The 22106-nt window shown below is 51.9% G+C and overlaps 1 protein-coding gene across 2 annotated transcripts in view; it reads left to right on the top strand.

Moving 5' to 3' along the window:
* LOC146822173 (low density lipoprotein receptor adapter protein 1-like) overlaps window positions 1–14637 on the top strand; it is a 307556-nt gene extending 292919 nt beyond the window's left edge. Inside the window, exons 9-10 of one of the 2 annotated variants that reach the window (XM_085613310.1) lie at window positions 10401–10429; window positions 14324–14637. In XM_085613310.1, coding sequence (XP_085469436.1) covers window positions 10401–10429; window positions 14324–14370 — 76 coding nt within the window. In that variant the 3' untranslated portion in view covers window positions 14371–14637. The remainder of the gene's footprint in view (window positions 1–10400; window positions 10430–14323) is intronic. The other variant, XM_085613309.1, reaches the window with a different exon arrangement.
* The last annotated feature ends 7469 nt before the right edge of the window (window positions 14638–22106 follow it).

The following is a 22106-nucleotide window of genomic DNA, read 5'->3' on the forward strand; positions in this document are numbered from 1 at the left end:
GGGTGGAGCCAGCGCCTGGGGGAGCTGGAGGCGATCGGCACCTGGCGGGGGAAGAGCTCTTGACACTTCGTTCTCCCATTGCCCTGCCAAGTGATCCGCTCACCTCCTGGGTGGAGGGTGGTGCCGGGATGTCGGGGCCGGCCAGGCCCAGGGTTAGGGTCGGGCCGAGGCCACGCGGCCTCGTGGTGCAGGGCCCAAGATGGCGGCTTGAACCGGCCGGGGAAGCCGGAGGTGGTTCGGTCCCGTGATACATGGATGTCCGGGGGCAGGAGTTCCGTTGGGCGACGGGGTGCGGGTGATTCTTGTGGATAACACCTGGCGGGCCGGGGCTTGGGCCCTGTCATGCGGGGAGGGAGCAAGCCCTTCGTGTGGCCTGTCCAACATGCGTCCCCCCCAGCTGAAGGCGGGGAGAGTCACCCATCTTCTTGGGGACTTTCCCCGTCGAGGCGGAAAAAGCGTGACAGGCCATCTGCGTTGGCGTGGTCTTGGCCCGGTCGATGTTCCACGGTGAAGTCCATTCCCTGCAGGGAGATGGACCAGCGCAGTAGTTTTGGGTTCTCCCCCCGCATCTGCATCAGCCACTGCAGGGGTCGATGGTCGGTTTGTACCCGGAAGTGGGTGCCGAAGAGATAGGGCCGGAGCTTTTTGAGGGCCCACACCACTGCGAAGGCCTCCCTCTCGATGGTGCTCCAGCGCTGTTCTCGGGCCAGGAGGCGTCTGCTGATGAAGGCCACCGGCTGGTCATGACCCTCGGGGTTTAACTGAGAAAGGACGGCTCCGATGCCGTGGTCGGAGGCGTCGGTCTGTACCACGAATTCCCGACTGTAATCGGGGGCCTGGAGCACAGGGGCGGTGCACAGGGCGGCCTTCAGCTTCTCGAAGGCCGCTTGACAATCGGGGGTCCAGTTAATCCGCCTCGGCTGGTTCTTGGACGTGAGACCCGTGAGGGGCCCCACGATGCTGCCGTAGTCTTTCACGAACCGCCGGTAGTAGCCGGTGAGCCCCAAGAAGGCTCGGACCTCGGTCTGGGTGGCGGGGGGCTGCCAGGACTGGATGGCAGCAATCTTAAGTTGTAGCGGGGCCACCAGCCCGCTTCCCACTTGGTGCCCAAGGTAGGTCACAGACCCTTGGCCAATTTGGCACTTGCCGGCCTTAATTGTGAGGCCGGCCCGCTGGAGGGCCTGTAGGACCTCTTGGAGGTGACGGAGGTGGTCGGGCCAGTGGCGGCTGTATACAGCGATATCGTCCAGGTAGGCAGCGCTGAACTCTTCGAGCCCCGCCAAGACCTGGTTCACGAGGCGTTGAAACGTGGCGGGGGCATTCTTCATGCCGAAGGGCATGACCTTGAATTGGTAGTGGCCATCGGGGGTAGAGAAGGCTGACCGTTCCTGAGCCCTGGGTGTGAGGCCGATCTGCCAGTAGCCCGCTGTTAGGTCGAAGATACTAAGGTAGCGGGCGGCCCCCAGCCGGTCGATCAGCTCGTCTGCTCGGGGAATCGGATGAGCGTCGGTCCGGGTGACAGCGTTCAAGCCCCGGTAGTCGACGCAGAATCTCAGTTCAGGTGCGGTGCCGGGGGCAGCGGCTTTGGGAACCAATACAACCGGACTGGCCCAGGGACTGTCCGAGGGCTCGATGACCCCGATTGTGAGCATCTTGGCCACTTCCTCCTGTATGCAGGCCCGTACCCGATCTGGTACGCGGTAGGCCCGGTGTCGGACAGGGGGACTGTCCCCGGTGTCCACGTCGTGCAAACACCAAGGGGTGACCCCGGGGGTGAGGGAGAACAGGGTAGCGAACTGCAGCAGGAGGTTCCGGCAGCCCTGGCATTGCTCCGAAGTGAGGGCGTCAGAGAGCCGGACCCCGTCCACGGAGCCGTCATTCTCCTGAGTCTTCAGAAGATCCGGGAGGGGTTCGGAGTCTTCCTCTGCCCCACTGTCCGTAGCCATCAGGAGGCTGAGTTCTGAGCGCACAAAGTGTGGTTTGAGTCGGTTGGTGTGGAGGACCCGGAGGGGGTTCCGGGAGGTCCCCAGGTCGATGAGATAAGTGACGGGGCTTTTGCGCTCGACCACTTTGAAGGGCCCCGTCCACTTATCTTGCAAGGCACATGGTTCGGTGGGGGACATCACCCATACTTGTTGTCCGGGCTCGAACTCAACGGAGGAGGCATTGTGATCATTCCACCTCTTCATGTCCTCCTGGCTGGCCTCGAGGTTCGCCTTGGCCATCTCTCTGAAGCGCCGGGTCTGGTTGCGTAGGGCCAGGATGTATTTGAAGACGTCTGGAGGGGTCTTTAGGGGGGCCATCTCCCAACCTTCTTTTACGAGGCTGAGGGGCCCTCGCACAGGGTGCCCGTACAGGAGTTCGAAAGGGCTAAAACCGAGGGACTTCTGGGGAACTTCTCGGTAGGCGAAGAGGAGGCACGGGAGTAGTACATCCCACTGGCGACGGAGGGGCTCTTCCAATCCCCCAATCATCCCTTTGAGAGTGCGGTTAAAACGCTCCACTAGTCCGTTCCCTTGGGGGTGATAGGGGGTCGTGAATCTGTAGGTGACCCCGCATTGTTGGCAGAGGGACTTCATGTATTTGGATATAAAGTTCGTGCCTCGGTCGCTGACGACTTCTCGGGGGAAGCCTACCCGGGAGAAGATCCCCATTAGGGCCCGGCCAACCACCGGAGCTGTCACGGTCCGTAGGGGCACCGCCTCGGGGTAGCGGGTGGCATGGTCCACCAGTACTAAGATGAACCTGTGTCCTTGTGCCGTGCGGGGGTCCAGAGGCCCCACAATGTCTATCCCCACCCTCTCGAACGGGGTGGTGACCACAGGGAAGGGTTGCAGAGGGGCTTTCAGCTTCCGGCCACTCTTCCCGCTGGCTTGGCATGTGGGGCAAGATCGGCAGTGGTTCAGGACGTCGTTCCTCATTTTCGGCCAGAAAAAGTGGGTCACTAGGCGGCTGTACGTTTTGTCCTGGCCCCGGTGTCCAGCCAGGGGGACATCGTGGGCCAGGTTGAGCAGAAAGTCTCTGAAGCGGAGAGGTACCACCAGTACTCGACCGGCCCCCAGCTCGGCAATTCTTTGCTCGCTGTATAGCAGGTCGTTATCCCAGTAGACCCAGTGAGTTCCGGTGGAGTCCCCTGCGTTCTGGGCGCTGGCTTGTTGGCGGAGTCCCTCGAGGGAGGGACAGGTCTTTTGTTCCTGGCGGAACTGTTCTTGGGTGGGCCCCCCTTCTTGACGCCACTGAGCCAGGTCAGGGAGGTCCTGGGGTTGCGCGTCCCCTTCGGTCGTCGGGTCTGGGAGGCTGGCCTCGTCGTTGTCTTCTACTGGGGCGACCGGGGGCGGAGGTGCTGGCCATTCTGGTTCTTCTGATCGAGGGACGGCACGGGCGGCCATGGACCGGGTGGTTATGCAAGCCCAGTCCGGGAGGCCCAGCATCCCCAGGTGCTCTCTTCTCTCAACGGTGGCCCACGGGGAACTCTCGAGGTCATTCCCCAGGAGGCAGTCCACGGGGGCATCGTCCCGGACCGTCACCTTCAACAGGCCGGAGACCCCTCCCCATTCGAATGGGACGCAGGCCATTTGACACATACTTTCAGAGTTGTCGGCCGAGCGGACGGGGCAGAGAATGTTCGGCAGGATCTGCTCGGGTTTCACCAGGTGACAGCGGACGGCCGTCACACTGGCGCCTGTGTCGCGCAAGGCCTCGGCTCGCTGTCCATTAATGGTCACCCACTGACCGTATTTCCTGGTGTTAGCGGGTAGGGGAGCCCGCGGGACCATGTCTCTTCCCCCTAAGCACGCCAGGACCATGGCGGCCGGTTCCCACTCTTGCTGGGCCGGCTCATACTCTTCTGGTTCTTCCGATGAACGCTCTTCCCCCAGGGCGGCGGCAGCTACCTGGCGGGGCTTGGGTGTTTGGTTCTGCGGGCAGCTCGGGTCATTGGCGTAGTGGCCGACTCGCTGGCATCGGTGGCACGTGACGTTGGCTCGGACCCCAGGACGCCACGGGGGGTTGCCCCGGCCGGCCGGAGGCGGGGTGCTGGTCACGGGTGTTGCTGGCAAGGCGTCTCTCCCTCGCCCCTGGCCCCCTCCTCCTCCCCGAGGACGGTGCTGGCCTTGGTTGCTTCTGTTCTGTTCGTGTGGCCCCCTCCGGCCCACTCGGGTGCTTTCCCATCGGTCAGCTTCGGCGGCGAGCTGCCGGGGGTCAGTCAGCTTACTGTCGAGGAGGTGCTGCCTGAGCTCGACGAAACAGTTGTTCGACAGGTGCTCCCATACCATAAGGTTAAAGAGTTGTTCGTAGGTGGTGACATGGCTCCCCTTTATCCAACCCTCGAAGGCACGGCTGAAATAGTTCACGTATTCTACCCAAGTTGTACCTGGGATCCGGGTGCAATCTCTGAACCTCTGGCGGTACATCTCGGGTGTGAGGCCGTAGCGGGTGAGGAGGGCAGCCTTCATGTGGTCGTAGGACGACATTTGGTGATCTGGGAGCTGCAGCAGGGCATCGCGACCCTCGTTGATAAACCTCCCCCAGAGTCCGGCTCCCCAATCACTCCGGTCGATCCGGTGGGAGGTCATGGCGATCTCGTAGGCTTTAAACCACTGTTGTATGTCGTCTTCTCGGACATACTCGCGGACAACATCCTTGGGGATGTGGACTTTTTTCTCGATTGGCCCCGGGGTGTGTGGTCGCTCAGGCACCCCCAGTTCTTTATTCTGTTTCCGAAGTTCTATCTCCGCGAGTTGGCGCTCGTGCTCGAGCGTTATTTTTTTCTCCTCCAGCTCTCTCTGTCTCTGCTTCTCTTCTCGTTCATCTCGGAGCCGCATATGCTCGAGGTTGAGTTTCTGTTCAGCTAACTTGAGTTCCCCATCCATCTTGAGTCGTGCCATTTCCAACTCGTGCAATCTGGTTCTTTCTCTTTCTCGGATCTCCTCCTGCGAGAGGCCCGTTCCCCGCTCCTCGGGAGCCGTGGCGTTCCCCTCTGGTGTGATGCTGCTTTGGTCGGAGGGTCCGGTGACCCCAGTTTCTGTCCACGACTCTAGGGCGTGCTTTAGATCATCCTTGGTACTCAGGCCGGTGGTAGCAATGCCAAGTTCTATGCAGAATTGTCTCAGTTCGCGGTGGTTGTATTCTTCTAATTTATCCATTTGGAATTTCTCGGTGGAGCTGCTATCTTTGGCTGACATCGTGTTTTTGTCGTGGGGTGAGCTACTCTCTGTACGATTACGCGTTGATTCGGATCGCGCCGCTGGCCACCAATGTTAGAAAGGGTAGACGGACCGGGAGGGTCGGCCGGGGTCAGGAGGAGAGGTCTCCGGGGAGAGCCGTCTCCAGCGATCGTACAGACAAGTAACTTCCCCCCCACAGACAGATACCACACACGGATAAGGTTCAGTGTTCTTTATAAGCACTTCTTAAGGTACGGTTGAATGGTACAAGGAGGTCTGGACTCAGGGGTCCCCTCGATTCAAGTCTCTCAAAGCAGGGTAAGGGGTAGCGGGACAGTCTGTCTACCAGTCAGGTAGGTCGGATGAGATGATGACTAGCTCACAATCCTCGAGCTTGGTGGTTTAGTTGGTACGGGCCGCGGCAGCGCCAGCAGGTCCCGGTTGAGATGGTCGGTACACGGTCCGCGGCAGCGCCAGCAGGTCCCGGAAAGATGGTCGATGTACGGTCCGCGGCAGCGCCAGCAGGTCCCGGTGAGGATGGTCGATGCAACGGGCCGCGGCAGCGCCAGCAGGTCCCGACGAAGATGGTCGTTACAACGGGCCGCGGCAGCGCCAGCAGGTCCCGACTAGGATGGATGTTGCAGAAGGCCGCGGCAGCGCCAGCAGGCAGGACGATGGTTCACAAGAGCGGGCTACGGCAGCGCCAGTAGTCCGTCAAGGCTGAGTTCTCTCGGTGTCTCTCGACTCCAGGATACAACTGCCTTCCTGCTCCGGAGCTGCCCCAGTTATAGGGCAGGCGCCCTTTGATGTCCGGACCCTCGCACTTGGAGGTCGGAGGGCCCGGGATGAAGGTGTCCAGACACCCAGCAGGGGGTGGAGCCAGCGCCTGGGGGAGCTGGAGGCGATCGGCACCTGGCGGGGGAAGAGCTCTTGACACTTCGTTCTCCCATTGCCCTGCCAAGTGATCCGCTCACCTCCTGGGTGGAGGGTGGTGCCGGGATGTCGGGGCCGGCCAGGCCCAGGGTTAGGGTCGGGCCGAGGCCACGCGGCCTCGTGGTGCAGGGCCCAAGATGGCGGCTTGAACCGGCCGGGGAAGCCGGAGGTGGTTCGGTCCCGTGATACATGGATGTCCGGGGGCAGGAGTTCCGTTGGGCGACGGGGTGCGGGTGATTCTTGTGGATAACACCTGGCGGGCCGGGGCTCGGGCCCTGTCATGCGGGGAGGGAGCAAGCCCTTCGTGTGGCCTGTCCAACACTGCCCACTTTCTTTGCTCCACCTCATCCCTCCAAAGAGGTGCAGATACTCCACCATCTGATTAAAAAAAAACACAGAATTGCGTTCTAGCTTGAACGCAGAAGAGAATTCCATGTGGAAGATCAACTCTTCGTTGGCTATATGTGGGCAAGAAAAGGGAAGGCAGTACAGAAGAGAACCACCTCACAATGGATTGTCCTGTGCATTAAGATCTGCTATGCATTGTCCAAAAACCAGCCCCCCAAGGGCTTGAGGACTCACTCTACGAGAGCCATAGCTGCGACCACTGCATTAGCGCATGGCGCCTGGGTCCTGGACATCTGCTAGGCAGCAACGTGGGCCTCACTGCACACATTCGCCAAGCACTACTGCCTGGACAGTCAGGTCCGTCGTAACGGGCACTTTGCCCGTTCCGTCCTGCAGGACTTTCTAATCTAAGTAATTTCACGGTCCAACCTCCAGAGAGGTATTGCTTGTGTATCTATTCTAAGGTACGGAAGCTACTTACGTTTGATAGAGCCGTTCCTGGTAGAGACTCTATCTCGCCGCAGTTTCATTAAGACCCTCTCATCCTCCCCGCTCTGTGAAACAATTACGGTGTAGGGAACACTCTTTCAAGGGCATTAGTTTGTCACTCTTGGTGGCAGTGCGTATCCTGGCTCTGCTCTCCTGACATGGAAAGTTGCAAAAGTTACTGACATCAGCACACCAAGGTGGCGCCTATATAGTTTCCGTGCACGTCATTTCAGCCGTGAATGGTGTCAAGCAGAGTCGAACGACATCGCCTACTGGTGTGCTGGGGTACTGCTCAAAAATGTGCCTGATCGAGTCTAACAGTTGGGGGAGGTTCAATGGTAATGGAACCTGCGGCTATATAGATTCTCTTCCAGATAAGGCGTTACCAAAGGTAAGTAACATGTTCATCTAGTCCACTGTCTGAGTGGTATGATGCCTGGAGAACCATGAATAGCATCTGAACCTGGAGGTGGTCCGGGGCGTGGGTTGTGCTGTGGGTGGATCCACAAAGAACACGCAATGCTGCGTTTAGTGGTGTTTTGTCCATCCCCGCGCTCAGGTTGCCCCCTGCGAGCGCATCCTCTGTCGAACGTCGAGATTTTGGTCGCAAAACTTCTCCCTCATCGCTCCAGGTACCTGACCTGTAGTCCGATGTATTTGAAAACTGGCTTCTTCGTCGATTTTCTACGATTTTCCTTGATTCCACTTCCAAAACTCAGAAACTCTTAGGTAACGATCCAGACCCATCGGCGGAAAAAAGAATCTGAAGATGGCAACCAAAAGTGGGAGCTTCCGCAGGAAGCGCGCCGACTTCACAAAGGACACCAAACGGTGGGACGTCGCTAGCCCATCTGGGCCATGAAAAAAAAAAAAGTGAATTACTACGATTCCGGACCCAACCACAAGATGGCGGAATAATGCACAGCATAGTGAATCCAGAAAGTCTTCATGCTGCAAAACTACACTGACAGGTAAGAAACTATACGTTTCTGCTTCCAAGCTCCATGGGAGATGCATTCTGCCTGCACTGGGACTACGGTCTCTTTTATACCTTCCCATATCTGCCACTTATGCTCACATTTCCAAGGAAGGTCACCAGAGACTGATCCTTCTCATTCTGATAGCTTCATATTGGGCTAGGAGAGTGTGGTACTCTGACATCCTGAGCATTTGCCCTTGGTTTTGTTTACCTCTGGGGCGGACCTTCAGTACCAGCAACAAGAGAGTATTCTGCCCCCAAACTCCAGTCCCTACATCTCCATGTGTAGAGGTTACGTTGAACCAGCTGAGTGGGATTGATCTGCCTGCATACGTAGTGAATGTCATCCTTGTGACTTTTTTGCCCATCTTCCAAATTAATTGATTCTTATTATTTGGCGATGTGCTGTGGCTGTCTGTTTGCTCCTCTTCAGGTCCAGTTATGGGATCTTCTGATGTTTGTTTTGCCACTGAACCAAGCAAGGCTTTGCTGGGGGCACTTCTAAAAATTATTTGCTGCCTTTTTTGACCTTTCTTCATTTGCCTGACCATGCTTCATTATTTAAGTCACCTTTTGTGATTCATTTCTTTAAAGGGCTCACTTACGATCCCGCCTGCACACTTTATTATGCCTCAGTGGGATCTTGACTTGGTCTTTACATTCTTGTTGTGTTCGCCCTTCGAGCCTATGCACAGATCCCTGAGATGGCTGACCATTGAAACAGTATTCTTCATCGCAGTTGTTTCTGCTTGTCATGTCAGGGCCACACTGGAACCTACAGCCCAGCCAAGGCAATTGGTGGTACCCAAACCTGCTCAGATCACTTATTTGGTTGCGTATTGACTATCCTGTATTGCCTGGTACTAAGGGTCCCTCAGTTCTTGAATGTCGGCAAGATCTTGCTGGCCATATCCCAAAGGGCTTAGGTGTAATTACCTAACAGGCTGGCTGAATTGTCAGACTACAATGCCGAACTGGCGTCAATCCTTAGATTACTCATCTGTAGGAGTAGTGGAAAATTAATTGGAATTCACTTTACTTGTTGGGCCGGCACAATAAAGCTCTCTGGAGCGGGATGGTTGGTGAGAAAATCTGATTTACCAGGTACTGTGCTGGGATCAGCTGAGGAATCTGCTCCGTGACCGGCAGCCTCAATGGAGTGCGACTTGCATCTTGACACCCTATCGTCTTCTCTCCTTGGAGACAGAGTGGCCAGATGGGGTTGAGTTCCTCTTCGCTTTTTAGGCTTGGACTTTGGCCATCGACTTCGTGCGGGACCCATGTGAAGGACGTGACTACTACTTGTGCTTGACAATGTACAGCTGCGGGCCAAATCCTCTTTGGATGCATGAGGGTGTAGTTATTACATGTCTTTGAGTCATATCTGCGGTCCAGGCACCAAAGACATACCTTGTGCGGGTCTGTGGCTGACATCTGCTTCCTGAAGCTTGAATCCTGTTTTCAGTGGAGATCTCGGTCCTTAGCGTACTGTATGAAGTTTGGAAGTTCCGGGTCGGCATCGAAAGGTGTGGAAAGAAAGGAATTGACGTCCTCGCACCGGGATGGTGCTTACACTCAGCCGCACACGGTCACTTTGGTGGTATGGGGTTGTGCGGAGCCACACTACGCCACTTAGCGGCACACTGTAGTACTGTATAAAAATGTTTCATATAAAATAAGACACCTGAGGAATATACCGAGGTGAGGAATACGCAGTTAGAAGTATCCATCACAATAGAACTTACACCGCAGAGGACTACTTTCTGTTGTGTGTGCGTGTGGTTGTGATACTGCTGTCTGTACTCTCTGCTTTCAGTGTGAGCAAGACTTGCTTCTACTGTCTATGCTTCTTCTGATGGGCTTCAGTATCAAGTCTGCACTGCTTCTGCTCCGGTGCTGTTTGAGTTTGGAAGCTGGCGCTGCTGTTGTCTCTTCTGTACCTGTTCCACCTGACTGCCCCCCCCCTCCTGTTTCCACAGAGGCACATATTGCCTTCCGGCTGCTGTGCAACCTGCAGTTCTCCTCTCTTTCCATGGACCCTCCTTCCCTTTACAAGTTTGTTTTGCCAGGTCCTCATACAGTTTCTCCAGTTCTTCCGCCAGTCCTCCATCTACAGTCGCCCCCTCCTCACTGCTCTCCCTGTTATGCGCCAAGCTTCAGACGTTAGGCCAGATGTAGCTGCTGTGATTAGACCTGCTTTCTGGTTTACAGAGTGGATTCGCAGCTTGCCCAATTGTTACCTTTGGGTGGGTTTGTATCTTTCTTTCTGTGTGTTTGTGTCTACGTCTGTACACTAACGCGCATGTGTGTGGTTGTGAAGCGCAGTGTGCTACTAGAATGAATGCGTGTCTTTTCCCACCTGCCCAGTTAACATTGAACCCAGTTCTCATATCACAGTTCGTGCTGGGAGCTCTTTGCTGCTGCTTCTTTGTGTTGTCAGCCTTAACATTGTAACCTTGGCTTTTCTCTTTCCTTGTTGCAAGCAGCATCATGGATGGTACTGGACACCTGGCAGGTAATGTGCCTCTTGATGCTTTTTGTGGAGTGCAGAGTGCGGCTTGCAGTGGTTGGATGGAGAGTGGAGACCTGTGCTCGGCAGGCATTGATATATAAGAAATGAGAAATAAAAGGTGTCTGCTGTGCCTGCCTTTACAGAGCCTCAAACTTTCAAAACATACACTAATGGGCAACATGTCCTTGTTGTGGGGATGTGGCCCTCTAAAGTAGGGCTCATCACTCCATTTAAAATATACAGCAGGGACCAGCAAGAGTGTGTGCTCTTGAAACTTTAAGTGTCACATTACTGCTAAACGTCTCCCAGCTGCTGCGTCAACCCTTCACACCGGACAAGCTCTGAAGATGGTCAAAGTTGAGTAAAGTGTCCGCTGAGATTGAGGCATTTGCGTCTTAGAACGGGTCAGTGAAGATCGAGGCACTTAAGCGTGAGCAAGTCTCAATGGAGGGCGCATCCTCCGAGGGCGTTGCACTGCTCAGAGCTTTTTGTCATGTTGAACAGTGGTTCTCTTTGCGGTAAAGGTATGTGCCCTCTTGGTGCCCTATTTGGCTACATCTTTCAGCCTTGTCCCGCTGGTGGATCTTGAGAATCAACAAAGTGACTAACTCAGAATGTAAAACTTTGGACCAGGGCGAGCAGGCAAAACTATGCCAGCGGCAACGACCTTGGTGGCTGGAGTCCAGCTTTCTCCCACTCTTAGTTTTTGACGCCACAAACAGTGGTTTCAGTGGCAGCTCGATGACGACTTTTGACACTTCAGCCTAGGACCTTGCCCCGTTAGAAAACTTTGAGCTCCAAAAAGCAGAATTGGTCCGAAAGTCAAATCTTTGACTGGTGCGACCTGCTTGGTGCATGCGATGCTCCATCACAGTCCAGAAGAGATCGCACTTACTTCCTGGCCAGCTGTACACTAACATTGGCGCTTTGTAGTTCCTTGGTGCCTCGTGCTTCAAAAGTTTAAAAGAAAATCATATCGCCAGGTCCTCGTATTCGATTTGGATCTTTTTGTGGTTTTTTACTTATTAGATTTTTCTCTAGGTTTCTTAAGTGGTTTAGAAAATGTCTTAGTCTTCTTGGTGTGTGAAGGTTGCTTTTCAAAAGCAGCAACACATTGGATGGGGAGGCAGGTTCTAATCACATCTCATGTGTGTCTGCTCCATAAGACTCCGAGGTGAATCACTGATTTGAATTCTGAGCAAGGCCTCCAATCCTTGATATTCTTGACAGAGTTGGTTGACCCAGTGATTCATTTTGAGCTGAAAATCAACTACTATGAAGCAGCATTCATGTGTGAAATGATGAACATCTTTTGTCTCTTTTGTAAAATGATGTAAGGCTATTCGACTTTGAAAAACATATCCTTCGAGGACTCTATATGATTCAAAAACCAGCTCTAAAGCTTCTGCAGCTGTCCCCTCTAGCTGTTTGCTGTGTCAGTGATGCCCCCTGAATGAGATCAGGTTGACTAGTTGGACAGTGCCATATTTTTAAATACTTTTCCCTTGTAGAGAAAGCTTAGCAAGAGGACTGGCACTTACTTGCATCTTCGGGATCCAGTTTTGGTTTCTTTACTGGCGGGCTGTCGTGCCCTGTTTTAGAGGTATTGGGGTAAGCGCCTGAGTTCAGGGCGGTGTCGCTGGCCTTGTACCATGAATGGTCTGCAACCCTTTTCACTTGATGGAGACGAGCATCATTAGCTTGTCAGATTTCACTCGTTCAATGATGTGGAACTTCCATGCTTGTTTCACATGTTTCAGGGTGCATGTTGTGAGCATGAAGAAGGCCACTCTTTGATGATGGTTGTGCTAATATCGTCTGTGAGGAACTTTAAAAGGTCTATGCCCTTCACTTAGGTTCTGCGTAGAGGGAGTTTGAGTGTATGAGATGTAGATTGTTTTATCACTTGGTGTTTAGAGCACTTGTAAGTTGATTGAGCGGTTATCCTCAGTGAGTCACCTGTGGTATTCCTATATGATCGCCAGGAGTTTTGTTTCCTTTCCAGTGCCCCCCTTTCTTGGCTTTCCTTTTGTACATCAGTCCATATTCAAGGAGTGCCCTTCAGGTACCACGTCTGTAAATGCCTCTTGTTGGCCCCCACTGGGCACTTCTGTGTAACAGGAGGGACCACAGATATTTGTATCACTCCTCTGTGATACCTTTCCCATCAGCGCCTGTTTTGCACCCTGACAATAAGGGGGCATTCAGAGTCGCTGCTTATAAATGTCAGTGAAGGAGCACTCACTAGCGGACGCTGCCTTTGCCGCCTTTTCTCTGATTGAATGCACCTTTGGCCATTCTGGAACTGCTCCATTTGCCCTCTGAGTCCATATTTTATGGCACCAGATTTTGACAATAAAACTTGCCATACGAAAACACTGATCTAAAAAACTTTGCATACAGTATGTGACCACAGGGAGCTGTCTCCCTTCCCATTTCCCAGGAGACAAGTGGCTTAAAATACTGTGGTATGTGTGATTCTGGCGTGCTGCTTACTGTGTGACATACTAGGCACATTCATTTCTGAGCACAAAGTAGTTGCACTGTTTGGTGTCTACCACTGGATGCTGCATGTTTTCCAAGCTTTCCTTTCTTTTCAGTAATTTCATTATTTTATCTGAGAATTCCTGTTATGTATCTGAAACAGCGAGTATTACGGATGCTTGACTTGAGTCATTGATACAGATGTGTTTTACCAAAAAGAGTCTTCAAAAGACATAAGAATACCAAAACCCCATAAATAGATAGTGTGTGGTGTAGGGAACTAACATCCTAATGAAATTAACTGGCCTACTCCGGTTCAAAGGTTGGGGTGAAACATGTCGAACACAAAAGAATGTGTGGGAGATTGAAGCCCAGTTACATCTACCACAATGTTTAATGTTGTCGGTGGAGGCCGAATAAAAAGTTACTGAGTTAATCCTCTAAACAATTTGAACTTTTCTTTCATTTCCATACGTATGGTACCAAGAGCTCCCTTGTAGAGTTCAAGTCCACCCTGGATGAATATCATCAGGGTGAGATGAGACTGGATGACGAAGCAGGACACAATTTATGAGTGTTGGTCCTTTTATCTGAAGAAAGGGATGTCCCTTCCCCTCTGTCTTTCAAAACTACCCTCAATTTGGGGTTTGAATTAGTCCTTTATATTACCTGTGTGAAAATATTACCTCGAGGATATCTTTACGGATTCCTTTTTCCACTATATGTGCAATAGCATCACTTTACATCCAGCAAGATATTGGATGCTTCTTACTGATGTTTGCAAGTTTCCAACCACCAGCTGCCTCAAGACCCTGTTGTTCATGGTCCTCTCGGGTAATTTCACCGAGTTCTTTTCACATGCAACGTTTGAAGGCTTGCATTGGAGCGGAATCCACTTGCTGGCCGAGTAATTGCCTTATTTGTATGAACATAGTAGGTTTATTAATGATGGGTTCTCACAGCTACGCTCTCTTAATGGAAAAAATCACAAAGTGTTCCTTGGCAGAAGCAATCTGACACTCCCTCACTCTGTTAACAATTGTCATTTCTGGACTGGTAAGCCACTTTCCATGCCAGACGTGTTAGGTTGCATTGGTGCATCCAATTAAATGTGAGACCCATTAGGACCACAATAAACTCTTACATGCTGTGCTCTGCTTTTAGTATCTGACACAGTTGACCATTCTTTATAGGCGGGCGTCCTTATTTCATGGGATGACTGTGCATCAGCGGTTTACTCCCCCCCCCCTCCTCCCCAAGGATTTCTTCAACTCCGTCAATATTCCATGAACCTTCCGGTCCTCCTTTCTGCTTCCTGGACTAGTCAAAATCTGTTGAGCCACCCAAATGTTTCTCATTTCCTATGAACATGACATGATGTGTTTCACACTGGTGTTTTCATTGGTCTTCCAGATTCGCCCAGTCTCGCACGAGGGACCAGGAGCCAGATGTCGCAGTGACCGAGGAGCTGCCACAAGGAGGAGTCATGGTGGGAAGTGGACTTGTGGGTGACCGGCATCCACACTGCTCCTGACCGCTTAGAAGGAGCCAGGCATGGTGCCCCTCCTGAGGCCTTCGCACAAGGATGACTGCTCCACCACAGCACCCGCGCCCATGAGATTCTTTCACATTCCTGGAGGGGCGGCCTCCCACGGACACTTTTTTAATTTATTAACTCTGGCTGTTAAAGCACTTGTTTGAAAAAATATACAACTTTATACATCAAATGCTTTCCCTATTGCCATTATACCCAACTGTTCAACTCACTCTATTCCACTGGCTCAGTGGATGTGAGGATTGCACCGGCACAAGTTTCTAAGTCTGATGGGAAGGTGTTTTAAAGGGTGTTTTTATGTGTGGATGGTGTGTTTGCAGGCCACCATTTTAGGCCTTTTTTCCAGGCTCTGTGCAGTTTGACCTCGTGCTGTGTCGTCAGTTACAGGAGAATCGTTCCTTTATATCAGGGGTTCCCAACTTGGGATGTCCGCATCCCAGGGGGTGTGAGATGCCATTCTAGGGGATGCGACAAAGTGGGAAAGTATGCACTGTAGGCATAATAGTATTCTGATGAGTCTTTTGTAGGGGGTGCGACCATTAATCAAAGATTTCATAGGGGTGCGGAGCATTAAAAAGTTTGGGAACCCCTGCTTTATATGGAGGTGAAGTGTGAGTTAGAGGCCTGAGAGATAATCAGATAGGAGTTGCGGGGGGTTAATAAGATTTTTTTTTTTTAAACGTACCTGGTGCTGCTGGCCACCTCGCGCTCCTCTGCGTCCATTTTCTGGTCCCAGCAGTCGCTGGGCCAGCATCACGGACTTCCATCCAATCTGCTCGCTCAGGCACATGGAGTCTGTGCTGTTTCTCCAACCTGGCTGTGCAGTACAGCTGTGTCGGAGAAACCTAAGTGCGCATTTGAGTTTGGCTGGCCTGAGACGGCCGGCCAAACTGACATGCACACTATGAAGTGCACATCTACCACTCCTCATCCCCCCCAGCCCCTCCCATGGCCCCACCCTGTACACGTTGGCTCAGAGAAAGCAGCTGAAAAATAAAACAATATTAAAATATATGTTCGAGGCATATGAGCTGCAGATTATACACTGTGCATAGATCGCCATCTGGTGTTGGGCCCGGATGTTTGCAGTTTGTTTTTCCTCTTGGAAAGTCTTTGGAAGTCACAAGTTCGGTGACTCCTCCTTTGGTTCGTATTGCGCATGGGCTTCGGCTCCATCCTCAGATTGTTTTTTTCCGCCATCAGGCTCGGATGTAATACTTCGCGCTCCCGTTCCGAACTTTTCCAGTTCAACGATCGACGCAAAAATCCTCGCTCATCGAGCTCCTTAAGATAATAAATCATCTTAATCACCTTCTCTTCGGCACTTCTTCGATTCCGGTCGTCAACGGCGGCCTTCGGGCCTATTCCGGCGCCAATCTTGGCTGATGGAAAGAACTCCCTTCAAGAAGTGCCCTCGATGTGGGTCCAAGTTTCCCCACACCGATCTTCATGAGGTGTGCAACCTCTGCCTCTCCCCTGAACACGAGACTGTCCCGCCTGCAAGTCTTTTCGCTCTAAAAAGACTATTCAAGATCGACGGGCTAGACGCAACATGGCGCACTCCTCGACCTCCGCTCCAGTCGACATCTTCGGGGACGACGTCGAAGCTCCGGGACAGCAGAACATCGAAGAAGAGGACGACAACCTCGTCAGAGCTTCCGAGGCCGACGACTCAGATGTGGAGGACATCACCCCGGCGCAGAGGGTCGTGAGTACAATACCCCCTCCCGGCGCAGAGGGTCGTGAGTACAATACCCCCTTCCACACCCACGCCGATACCCAAAAAGGCTTCGGTCACACCTTCGCCTTCGGGCCTAGGCAAGACCAAGGATACTGCTTCTCACTCCCCACCTTCGGGCCCGGTAAAGAAGCCTATTAAGCCTTCCGGCAGCTCGGGCTCGAGCCAGCCTACCAGCGGTACCGAAAAACACCCTTCGGCACCGAAGAAAAGATCGGCCTCCATCTCCACACCGAACCCAGTACCAAAGCCTTCGGTGTCGAAACCTGCCCTTCCGGTGCCGACCAAACATCACAAGGCCCTCGGCACCGACACTCCCGTGCCGAAGCCTTCTTCGGCACTGACCAAGAAATCGGAGGTCCCAAAGAAGCACGGCTTAGACAAGCCTAAAAAGCCATCGTCCCCGAAAACTTCGGCGCCGACTGAACAACCAGTGTCGCAAGAACTTTTCACACCGGATCCTCTCCAAAAGACACTCACCAAGGATCCAAAAACTGGACATTTGACATTGTCTTCAAAAAAGAGACACTTGGACAAACCAGCTTCAGCTCCACCTCCAAAGAGGAAAGACACTGCTACCTCCCCTTTCAGAGTGCCTTCCCTACCTCTTCCACCCTCCCCACCTCCACCCTCTCCACCCCTGCCTCATCGTTCCCCAACCTTGTCTCCTGTCCCAGACGATTTAGGAGACCCTTATTATGATCCAGCAGATGTGCCACTAGACCCCACCCCTACTGGATCTCCAGACCCATGGGACGACTATAACAATCCGGACATCCCAGATGTCCCACAGGATGACCTTTAACTATCTAGGCCATCCCCACCTGAAGATTCCTTAGGCTTTCACCACCAATTACAAAGGGCGGCACACTACCACGGGGTGGAGTTACATACTGACCCAGTGGAGGAAGATTTCCTCCTAGACACCTTTGACAATGCACATAGGTCTACTGCCATTCTACCTATGTTAAAGGGAGTGATTAAACATGCACCAGAGGTTTTTAAAGACCCAGTCAGGGCCAGGGTCCTAAACCCCCATATAGAGAAAAAATACAAAGCCGCCCCCACAGACCCTTCATACATTAAAGGCCCTGCACCATTGGATTCCCTAGTGGTATCTACAGCTAGGAAGCGCTCAAATTCTCAGGCGTCAGGCGAAGCACCACCACCTGACAAAGAGTCCAAGCTCCTAGACGCGTCAGGGAAGCGCACTGCGTCACAAGCCGCCAACATATGGCGTATCGTCAACACGCAAGCGCTATTGGCCAGATACGACAGGGCGCATTATGATGAGTTGGAGACCATCATGCACCATCTCCCTGAAAAATACAAGAACAGGGCTAATGAATTGATCCAAGAGGGAAAAATAATAACTAATACCTCTATATGCTGTGCCCTAGATGCAGCAGATACAGCCTCCAGGGCCATAAACACCAGTGTCCTTCTCCGTCGCCATGCCTGGCTCAGAGTTTCAGGTTTTAAACCTGAGGTCCAAGCCTCCATATTGAACCACCCATTCGACCAAGATCATCTATTTGGCCCAAAAGTTGATGAAGTCCTCGAAAAGATGAAAAAAGATACTGACACGGCGAAATCCATGGGAGCCCTACAGTCGCACACTCCTAGGCGCTCTTTTCGCCGCTCTTCCTTTCGGGGCACGGGCAGAGGCTTCTCCTCGGATAGTGCATCCACGTCCTACAAATCCCCTCCTCAATCTACCTTCACAAAGGGTTATCAAAGAGACGGATACAGAGCAATAATAATAAGGGCAGAGGCAAAACAAATACCGCCCGCTCTGCCACACCTACTACCCAATGACTTTCCCCCGCTCCCTCCAGACCATTCCTCTCCGGTCGGGGGCAGAATACAACATTTCCTCCACGTCTGGGAGACAATCACCTCAGACAAATGGGTGACCCAAATTATTCAGTCAGGGTATTGCCTAGAATTAACATCTACCCCCCCCCCCCAAACATTCCACCCAGGCAACGCCCTATGTCTCAAGAACATACTACGCTACTAAAACAGGAGGTGATCTCCCTCCTGCAAAATGGAGCCATAGAGCAGGTCCCCATAAATCAACAAAATTTAGGGGTCTACTCCCTGTACTTTCTGATTCCAAAGAGAGACGAGACTCTACGACCTATCCTAGATCTCAGACCTCTAAACACTTGCATACATTCAGACCATTTTCACATGGTAACCCTTCCAACAGGTTCTTCCACTCCTCTCCCAGAACGATTTTCTCACCACTCTGCACTTGAAAGACGCATACTTTCATATCCCAGTACACCAGTCTCACAGAAAGTACCTCAGATTTGTGGTGGATGGGCAACATTACCAGTTCAAGGTGCTCCCATTCGGGGTAACAACAGCACCAAGGGTATTCACCAAGTGTCTAGCAGTAGTGGCTGCACACCTCAGAAGACAGCACATTCACGTCTTCCCGTATCTGGACGACTGGCTAATAAAAGCCACGTCCTACGAACAATGTGTGCAACATACCGCCGCTACAGTCCAACTACTTCACCAGCTAGGTTTCACGGTGAACCATCAAAAATCCCACCTGGTACCATCACACACAAAACAATACCTCGGTGCCACCATAGACACCTCAAAAGCCATAGCCTATCCCAATCCTGCCAGGATTGCAAATATACAGGCTCTGCGTCAAAAATTCATATGTCAACACTCTCTCCCAGCAAGAGTGTTTATGCAACTGATAGGGATGATAGCCTCTTGCATCTTCATAGTGCCCCATGCAAGGCTCCAGATGCGTCCACTCCAAGAGTGCTTAGCGCGCCAGTGGAACCAGGCCCAGGGACAACTGACAGATCTGGTGTTGGTAGACGGTCGCACCCATCGCTCTCTGCAGTGGTGGAACACCACAAACCTTTCCAGAGGTCGACCGTTCCTGGACCCGGTCCCACAAATAATCCTAACAGACGCATCGCTCTCCGGCTGGGGAGCTCATCTGTTACATCTCACAGCACAGGGCACATGGACGCCGCAACAGAAGTTACTCCACATCAACTATCTGGAGTTACTGGCAATCTTCCTCGCCCTAAAATCCTTCCAGACGCAGATTTCAGGCAAGGCAGTCCTCATTCGTACAGACAACATGACTGCCATGTACTACATTCAAAAACAGGGGGGCACACGCTCTCCACAGCTCTCTCAATTAGCACAGAGCATATGGAGATGGGCAATTCCGCAAAAAATCTTTCTCCTGGCCCAACACGTCCCAGGAGTCCAAAACACCGCGGCAGATCTGCTCAGCAGACAAACGCAGCAGATCCACGAGTGGGAACTTCACCCACAGGTTCTTCACCCGTTATTTCAGAAGTGGGGGCATCCACACATAGACCTATTCGCCACCCACGAAAACAAAAAATGCCCAAGCTTTGCCGCCAGATATCCACACCCATTGTCCAAAGGCAATGCGATATGGATGAACTGGTCAAACAAATTTGCATACGCTTTTCCACCTCTCCCACTAATTCCATTAGTGGTGCGAAAGCTACAACAGCATTCCCTAACACTGATTCTAGTAGCTCCAACATGGGCCAGACAACCGTGGTACACCACACTGCTGGAACTCTCAGTAGTACCACACCAAAAGCTACACCTCTCACCATGCCTCCTAACCCAGAACCATGGAGAGATCAGGCACCCGGACCCAGCTCAGCTCAACCTAGCGATCTGGCTCCTGAGGTCCTAGAATTTGGATACCTTAACCTTCCCCCTGATTGCATGAATATTATCAGGGAAGCTAGACGCCCTACTACTAGGGCCTGCTATGCTGCAAAGTGGAAAAGATTTGTTGTTTACAGCCACAACAACACAATCAATCCTTTAAATGTGTCCATACAGCACATTATATGTTACTTACTCCATCTACAAAGGTGTAACCTAGCATATACTTCCATTCGGTTACACCTCGCTACAATTGCTGCTTATTTACATAACAGGCAGCACCTATCACTTTTCAGAGTGCCTGCCATCAAGGCCTTTATGGAAGGCCTCAAAAGAGTAATTCCACCCAGAGTACCACCCTCACCTGTCTGGAACTTGAATATATTTCTCACAAGGTTAATGGGACCCCCTTTCGAACCATTACATAAATGTGAGCTCCAATTTCTCACATGGAAAACAGCTTTTCTAGTGGCCATCACTTCCCTCAGAAGGGTTAGTGAAATACAAGCACTCACTATACAGGAACCTTTTCTCCAAATGCATCAGAACAAGGTTGTACTCCGCACCAACCCAAAATTTCTACCCAAAGTCATTTCTCCATTCCATCTAAACCAGTCGGTAGAATTACCAGTCTTTTTCTCACAACCTCAAACCGTTGCGGAAAGGGCTTTACACACACTGGATGTTAAAAGGGCTTTACTTTACTACATCCAAAGGACACAACCTTTCAGGAAAACCAAACAGCTATTTGTTTCCTTCTCTCCACCACATAAAGGCAACCCTATTTCTAAATCAGGGATAGCTAGGTGGATTGTAAAATGCATACAGATTTGCTACCACAAAGCAAAACGAACGCTATCTGTTCCCAATAAAGCCCACTCTACAAGGAAGATGGGGCTTCTATGGCTTTCCTAGGGAACATACCACTAGATGACATCTGCAAAGCAGCGACATGGTCAACACCGCACACTTTCACAAAACATTACTGTGTAGATGTGCAAACCAAGCAACAAGCTAGTGTGGGCCAGGCTGTACTAAAAACACTGTTCCAAACAACTGCAACGGATGCCGGTGGTCGCCGCTAGGGTTGGGTACTGCTATATAATCTATGCACAGTGTATAATCTGCAACTCATATGCCTCGAACGGAATATGCTATTTACCATTATGCATCTGTTCTTGGCATGTAGAGCTGCAGATCTATACACGACCACCCGCCTCCCCGGCTACCTGTATCCGTTCCAGTTTATCTTATTTAGATACAACACACATGGGTTTCTTTACTGTTACTACTACGCTCCATCTTTCCCTGCTGGCGAAAAACAATCTGAGGATGGAGCCGAAGCCAATGCGCAATACGAACCAAAGGAGGAGTCACCGAACTCGTGACTTCCAAAGACTTTCCAAGAGGAAAAACAAACTGCAAACATCCGGGCCCAACACCAGATGGCGATCTATGCACAGTGTATAGATCTGCAACTCTACATGCCAAGAACAGATGCATACTGGTAAGTAGCATATTCCTTTTATTTTTCAGCTGCTGGTTCTGAGCCAGTCAAACAATGCTTATCCTCCTGTTTATTTGGGCCTCAGTGGGCGATGTTTCAAGTAAAATCCCAAACCTGCCCCTCCGTCCGATAGAATCGCAACGTCTGTCAGTTTATTCCAAAGTCGGATAGTACAGTTTGCACAAGTGATATGGGAAGGCTGCTCAGAAAGGTAAATGTGAGGTCATTTCTAGCTGGATGCCTGTCAAGGCTTGACGCAGATGCAATGCAGAATGGGAATCCCGTGAAAGTAGTTTGGGTGGAAAACAAGGGAATCGCAGGTGGCTACAGGATGTAGCTGTGAAAAGTAGCTTTAGAAAATGGCTTTACTTCAAGACTCTGAGCTTCTAGAAAATGTCTGGATGCGTTTCAGTGAACCAAGTCTGTTGTCCCACGTGAAGCATTAATGCTTCTCATTGCAGACTGCCTGACCCCCTTTATTGAGTAGATTCTTTATGATTCCAGACTAATGGTCTCCTGAAAACCCTTTGCCTCTTTCCTGTGTTCCTCTCATGCTCTGTACGCTCCTCCTGCTAATCTTTATTCTCGCTTCCCATTCTTTGTCCCATCCTCATCATTCTCTCTCCTCCTCCCTTTTCTCTGCCCTTTGTTCACCATTGTGTCCTGTGCTCATTCCCTTGCCCCTCCTTTTCCTCCTCCA

Source organism: Triturus cristatus, chromosome 6 (genome assembly GCF_964204655.1).
Source record: "Triturus cristatus chromosome 6, aTriCri1.1, whole genome shotgun sequence".
Classification (NCBI taxonomy): Eukaryota; Metazoa; Chordata; class Amphibia; order Caudata; family Salamandridae; genus Triturus; species Triturus cristatus.